General features: G+C 55.6%; 1 protein-coding gene across 10 annotated transcripts in view; it reads right to left on the bottom strand.

Annotated features, from left to right (window-relative positions):
* Positions 1-1,337: 1,337 nt before the first annotated feature.
* Positions 1,338-6,585, bottom strand: part of MIER3 (MIER family member 3) — a 29,203-nt gene continuing 23,955 nt past the window's right edge. For all 10 annotated transcript variants that reach the window (XM_029073489.1, XM_029073488.1, XM_029073487.2 and 7 more), the window contains 3 exons: positions 5,956-6,083; positions 5,673-5,815; positions 1,338-5,546 (listed from right to left, as the gene is read on the bottom strand). In XM_029073489.1, coding sequence (XP_028929322.1) covers positions 5,086-5,546; positions 5,673-5,815; positions 5,956-6,083 — 732 coding nt within the window. In that variant the 3' untranslated portion in view covers positions 1,338-5,085. The remainder of the gene's footprint in view (positions 5,547-5,672; positions 5,816-5,955; positions 6,084-6,585) is intronic.

Genomic DNA, 6,585 nt, shown 5'->3' with positions numbered 1-6,585 from the left:
TTGATTTTCACTTCCTTTTTCACTGTCGCCTGGACCTACACGCCCCCTGGGGTGCAGTGTAACCCTTCTACCGCTCCCATGCTTAACTTTTACAAACAAGGGTACCATACCACGTCCTTGTCACAGGAGCTACCCTTCCACCATTCATTCGGTCGTATTTAATGAGCGCTTACTGTGTGCAGAGCACTGTACTGAGTGCTTGGTAGAGTCCAGTACAATAAACAGAAACATCCCCGGCTCACAAGCTCCTTTTAAACAGCAGTAGAGCCCAGTCCCTAGAAGCTAAGGCTTCCCTTGGGCGGAATCCGATCTGCCTGGTTAAGACTCCCTAAAAATAAATGTGGCGTTCATCCGCATACTACCTCAGGCCCTGTACCACGCGCCGGGGTGGATGCAAGCAAATCGGGTTGGACACAGTCCCTGTCCCACATGGAGCTCACAGTCTTAATCCCCATTTTACAGATGAGGTACTGAGACCCAGAGAAGTGAAGTGACTCGCCCAAGGTCACACAGCAGACAAGTGGCAAAGCTGGGACTAGAACCCAGGTCCTCCTGACTCCAGGCCTGTGCTCTAGCCACGAGGCCGTGCTGCTTTCCAGCAGTCCCTCGGGGTGGAGTGATGATTCTCGGCTCCTTCCAGCCCGGACTCGGCACGGCGACACAGCCGACCCCAACCGATCCATCTCTCTCATTCGACCTACCCATTCCGTCTGCCGACCGATCCAGTGGGTCCTACCTCATCGTCGGTGCTACTTATTGAGCGCTTACTAGGGGCCGGGCCCTCTGCGGTACCTTCCCCCAATAGCGCTAAAATCCACCCTTTCCCCTCCTTCCAAACCGCTACCGATCCGAGCGGGCGTTTCCCGCCTTGACGGACGCGTCCTCGCCGACCTCCCCGCCTCCTCTCTCGCACCGGTGCCTACCTGGCTCTGCTGCCCAGATCATTTTTCCAAAAAAGTTCAGTCCAAAGTTCGTCGTGGGCAGGGAATGTGTCTACTTGTTCTGTGGCGTTCTCCCAAGCGCTCAGTACAGTGCTCCTCACACAGTAAGCAAGCAAGCGCTCAAAATGACAGAGCCGGGACCGGAAGCCAGCCGTGCTCTTTCCACCGCGCCGACGGCGGGGCGGGTCTTTTGTATCTACCCCAGCGCTCAGAACAGTGCTGGGCACATAGTAAGCGCTTAACAAATGCCATCATTATTATTATTCCCCAGCGTCGACCATTCTCCCCAAGAACCGCCGCAGACGAGGGAGGTGGGGTTGTCGGGCTCCCCCCGCCCCAGAACCGCAGTTGCAGTTCAGCCCCGGGTCGCCGACTTACACACGGTGGCCAAGGAAGAAAGATTTCCAGAAGTTTATTTCTGGAACTGTACACCAGGTATTAAAGTACAACAAATACAAAATAATGCTCAAAAAAATCAGTGTTTATGTACAAATATTAAAATCAATGCAACGATAGCAACTTCCTCTTGAACATCTGATACTAAAACTTGTTCTGATTGTCACTAATTTATCTCAGACTCACAGAGAACTCATTTCAAACCGGGGCGAGTGGAATCACGGGTTGCCTAAGAGGAATGAGGATTCATACCTACCATATTTTAAACAAGATACCTGCTAATAGTTTCCTCCTTTCAGTGAAAAAATTAGGAACTTTTTTTTTTTTTAAAAAAAACCAAACCAAACATAGTAACCGTGTCGATATCTTATAAAATATCTCGATCCCACCGGTAGACGATGTGCTCGTAACGCCGGGCAAACGGAATCACCTTACCGGTCAGTTTATCCATCAGTTTACATTCGACGTTGAAACTAACTAGAGACTTTGGTTAAATTAAATAGTATCACTACGCTCTACTGGATCCGAAGTCCTCACCGGGTTTATGACTCTCCGTTTGAAAAAGGAAAAAAGGAAACCATTGCACAATTCTCTGACCTAATTGTCCACACTTTAGTATTCTTCAGCAAACAGTATTGTACATCCTTCAAGTAAATTCAGCAGTTTGACCGTGACAAGAGGAAAACTAAACATTTAAAAAAGCTAGCGTGAAGATGAAATGACTAACAAAAGCAAAGTATTGCTAGAGTCACAGCACCAGTTACACTTCTAAATGAATCGGCTGTCGTCTTCGGATTCCCCGGACGCAAATGACGGGCTACCAACACCGCAACTGCTCATCGTGGATTTTTGGTTTGTTCGGATGAAAGGGAAAACAAAAGATGCGGCGAAAGGAAAATGGAATTCATCACAGTTTGTTACAAGAATTGTGCTTCGACACTTCAGAATTAAAGGCAACAGAGTTTCTTCGTCATCCGCAGCTCAGTTACGGGTCAGGCCAATCGCTCTCCGGCGCAATTCTTTTAATAAACGGTAACAAATTCTCCATTAAGATGCTTAAACTGAGGGGGAAATAGGCAAGTCCAGCTTTTAAAAGAAAATTCAATAAATAGCTATTTTACATGGATAAAGTCATAGTGGTACAATTTATGAATGTCACATCAAGCATGCACAGAAATGGTACTATACAACGGCAGAAGTAGTCAGAAAATATTGAATTAGATATCTAAAAAGATATGCAGAATTTACATGTATATACAAAATTTTGCAAATTATTGCCTCATTTGAACAAGGAATTAAAAGTAAACTTTTCCAGCCAGTTAGCTCCCCAGAGAGGCTAAAATCAGATCCGCATTTAAAAATCTATCCGACTAGCTGGGATTCTTTTTTTTTTTTTTTCTTTTCCCTTTTCCCCTCCCCTTTTCTCTCATACCATTTTCTGGATTTTGGTCAAAAAAATCTCTATCAAATAACTAAAGTGTCCATTCGACTTGCTGACAACCCAACCCGTAGACGGGAAACGGGGCCGTCTCCGCCTGAGGGAAAGATTCCGGCAATGCATAGATAAACTGAATCGTATTACTGCATCAGCTACCGAGAACGGGCCTGTTCGTTAAGTGCAACGGGTAGAGGCATTCGGTCACCTGTGTGGGTATGGATCCGTACAGGTCGGCCGCAGGAAACCCACGGCTGAACTTAAAACGGACGACGACGGAAGGCCACGGCCGGCGTCGGGCCGAATTACGTCGGCCGTGTCGCTTCTCGACAGAAAGACGGAGGGACGGGGTTTAGCGCGAAACCCGGCGACGAGAAGCTGCCGGCTGGGGCGGGGGCGGCCCCCTCCCCACCCGCCCCCCCAGCCCTCCGGGGCCGGGGGGGGGGGACCCGTGGTTTATTACCGGACACCCAACGGGGCCGAGATGCCGAGTTAGAGGACGGGCTGTTCCGAGGGGTCCGCTTGGACCACTTCGGTCCACTGTGCAAAACATCATCACGGAAAAACGCGCTGCTGCGTAAACACGTCCGAGCGGTCGTCGCCCGAGAGACCCAGGGATCCGCTTCTTTCAGAATTAACGGCGACCACGCGGTTCACAGTTCGTCTAAATAAACACCCCTCCTTCTGCAACCCGACCGGCCTCGCTTCGCCACCTCCCACTCCATCCGCACAACCCCGAAGCGATTTAGGATCGTGAACCTCACCAAAAGCAGTCGGGCCTTTTACGTTTTTGTGGTGTTTTTTCTCCGACGCGCAACCGGCGGCAATCTGGTTCACGACGGGCGGGACGGGGAAAGGAACAAGGTGCTCCCGCTACGCTTGGTCTTCCGGGAGGTTTGCTCGCGGACGGACTCGAGGGGGAAGGAAGAGCTTTCTAATAAGCCAACTAGGTCGGGACACGCCAACGGCCCCTTCTGCCGGATCCCCGTCCGGCAATTTGAAAGGTCAGCCGGCGGGGAAGCGACAGGACGGCCCGGGCGCCGGGGTCTCAGGAGCGGGACTCCTCGGCGGCGGCGGGTTTGCGCCCAAACGCGATAAAACCCCCCGGGCGCGGGACCCACCCGACCATCCTCCGTCCGCCTCGACGGCCGAAGCCGGCCAAGAGCCCCGCCCGGCTGGAGACCTGCGGTTCTCTTGCCGAGAGGAAGGGGAGGAAGTCGAGCCGTAACCTCAGGGTTCCGCCGATTCGCCCCTTGAAACCCAGGCGAGTCCCCCCGCCCCCGCCCTCCAACCCAACGCTTCGAACCGCGGCCTTCCGAGCGACGTCCCCGGGCGCAAAGCGTTCGGTGACGGCGTCCCGGGGCCGGGCGGGCTCCGGCTCTCGAGGTCAAACCGCCTTAGGACGGGGAGAGCGACGCGACGACCGGCGCCATCCGTTCACACGACCATCTCCGAAACGGTGGACAAAAACCCGATCGAAACGCGAGCTCGAAACTCAAAAAACCGTCGCCGGTACAAGCTCAAGGACCCAGAGACCCTCCTGGCAGGAAAAAGAACTTCTTCCGGCGAGGAAGCCGAGGCCTCCGAGCGGGGACCTTCCCCCTCCTCGCACACGCCGTCCCTCGGGCTAGCTTGCGTGGAGATGGACTAGTGGCTGTTTGGTAACTGAAGTGCTCTAGTTGAGTATTACGTGAGAGAAGGTTCCATTTTTTTTTTTAAAAAAAAAAAAACATCCTTGCATGTCTGTGCAGTTTAAATTAAAGAAACCCACCCCTGCTTTTAATTAAAAACAAACGAACGAACAGAAAAACCCACCGGCCCCTCCCTCCCCCCTCCCCAAATGCTACATCGAGCAGGGATCAGGATCAGTACCTGTAAACACTGTTTTTTCCACTGCATCCATCACGCGGAAGGATTTTACGCTAGAGGAAGCCACTCCGATCAGTTCGGGACGTGTGTGCTGGTTTTGAGATGGTGGCCCCCGACTACTAGCTTAAACGAAACAAAAAAAAGTGTGTGTGGTGGGGGGCGGGGGGAGGGAGACAGAGGAGAGAGGAAAGCCGAGCTTAAAGCTGAGCCACAGAGTTCAACGTCCGTCCCCGACTCTGTCGATCGTAGGACATCTCCACATTTATGGATTGCAAAATGAAATCACTCTTGATCAATCAAGATATAGTTCTATACATACAAAGACATCACTGACGTCATAGCGGAAAGGGTTTAAACTTCCAGTGAAAGACTACGCCGACCCGACAGCGTCCGTCGGGTCGGCCGGACCGCACGCCGCGCGCGGGCCCGGGCTCGCCGCTGGAATCACTCGGAGTGGAGGGCGGTTTGTGGGTGGAGGGCGTGGGCGCCGATGAAGCCGTTGGTCTCGCCGGCCGACAGGCCGCCGAAGTCGGCCACCGAGACGGCCATTTTGGCCCCGGCGAGGTGGCGCGTGTGATTCTCGAAGTCCACGCCCAGGCCGTTCACCGACACGTCGCTCACGAAGGGTTCGGGGACGGCCAGGCCCATTTTCAATCTCTTCGCCGGCCTCTCCGACTCCTCGCCGCAGACGTCGGCGGGATTCAGTTCCGAGTGATAAAACCCCGTCTCGAACAGATTGAAGCAGTCGCTCTCGCCGTTGCTGGGTAGGGTGAGCAACTCTTCCGTCGCCACGGGCACGTGGCTGGCGGGGCCCCGGGACAAACCGCCCAGCGGGGGGAAGCCGTCGTCCAGGCAGTTCACTTCCGACGGGTCGCAGACGGTGGCCGCGACGCTGTCGGTCAGGGCTGCGGGGCGACGGCGAGAGGTCGGGCCTCCGGAGAAGCACGCGCCGCCCGCCCTCCGGCCCGACCGGCCCCGACCGGCCCCTTCTTCCCCGACGGGCCGAGCGAGCTCCGGCCGCCCCCTTTTACCTGTCAGGTCGCTGGCGGTGAAGGAGTTCAGGATGCTCAGCTGTTGGTCCGCCACGGGCTCGGTTCGGCTCGAGGTTAAGGCCGAAGAACTCACCGCTCCTCCGAGCGCTTCCGCTTCATCTACCAACCGGTCCATGTAGTCCCTGAAAGCACGGCGACCCCCCGGCCCGATCACACCGAGGAACCCGGGGCCGGCGGCGGCCCCCGGACGCGGCCCCGAGCGGGGGGGGGGGAGATCCGAGGGGCTGAGGAGACCCGGCCCGCAAGAACCTCGGGGACTTACGTGACTCCGGGATGGTGGTTGTAACGCTTCTTCCCGAACCTCGTCTGCTGAGCGAAGTAGTCGTAGCGTTCGGACTTCTTCCACATGTAATAGAACGCCACGCACTCGGCAACGGTTCTGGTGCTCACCTGCGAGGACCCAGCGGGAATGAGCTTGGAAAGAAGCCGCTCTTCGCTTAACCGCCCCATCCGGCGGCCGCCCGTCTTCCTATAGCTCCTCTTCCATCTCTCCCCCTCTGCCCATTTCCCCGGCCCACTTTTCCCGCTGCCCTGGGACCGATGTCCCCCGCGAGCGCCAACACCTGCGGACGGCTGCCCGCTGACAGCCGAACCGGGGAAACATCCCTCGTCTCCACCGGTGCGGAGGAAACCCGCTGCAGGAGGGCCCTTAGAGTGAGGAGGGCTCCGCAGGATAGCGTGGCCTAGCCGACACAGAGCGCGGGCCTGGGAGTCAGGACCGCCTGGGTTCTAACCCCGGTTCCGCCCCTTGTCTGCCGCGCGTGACCTCGGGCGAGGCGCTTCGCTACTCTGCGCCTCAGTTGACCTCATCTGTAAAATGGGGATTGAGACTGCGAGCCCCAAGGTGGGCCACAGATTGTGTCCACCCTGCTTAGACTCTATCTACCCAGCG

This window comes from Ornithorhynchus anatinus, chromosome 10, assembly GCF_004115215.2.
Source record: "Ornithorhynchus anatinus isolate Pmale09 chromosome 10, mOrnAna1.pri.v4, whole genome shotgun sequence".
Taxonomy (NCBI): Eukaryota; Metazoa; Chordata; class Mammalia; order Monotremata; family Ornithorhynchidae; genus Ornithorhynchus; species Ornithorhynchus anatinus.
This window is presented reverse-complemented; position numbering and strand designations above follow the sequence as displayed.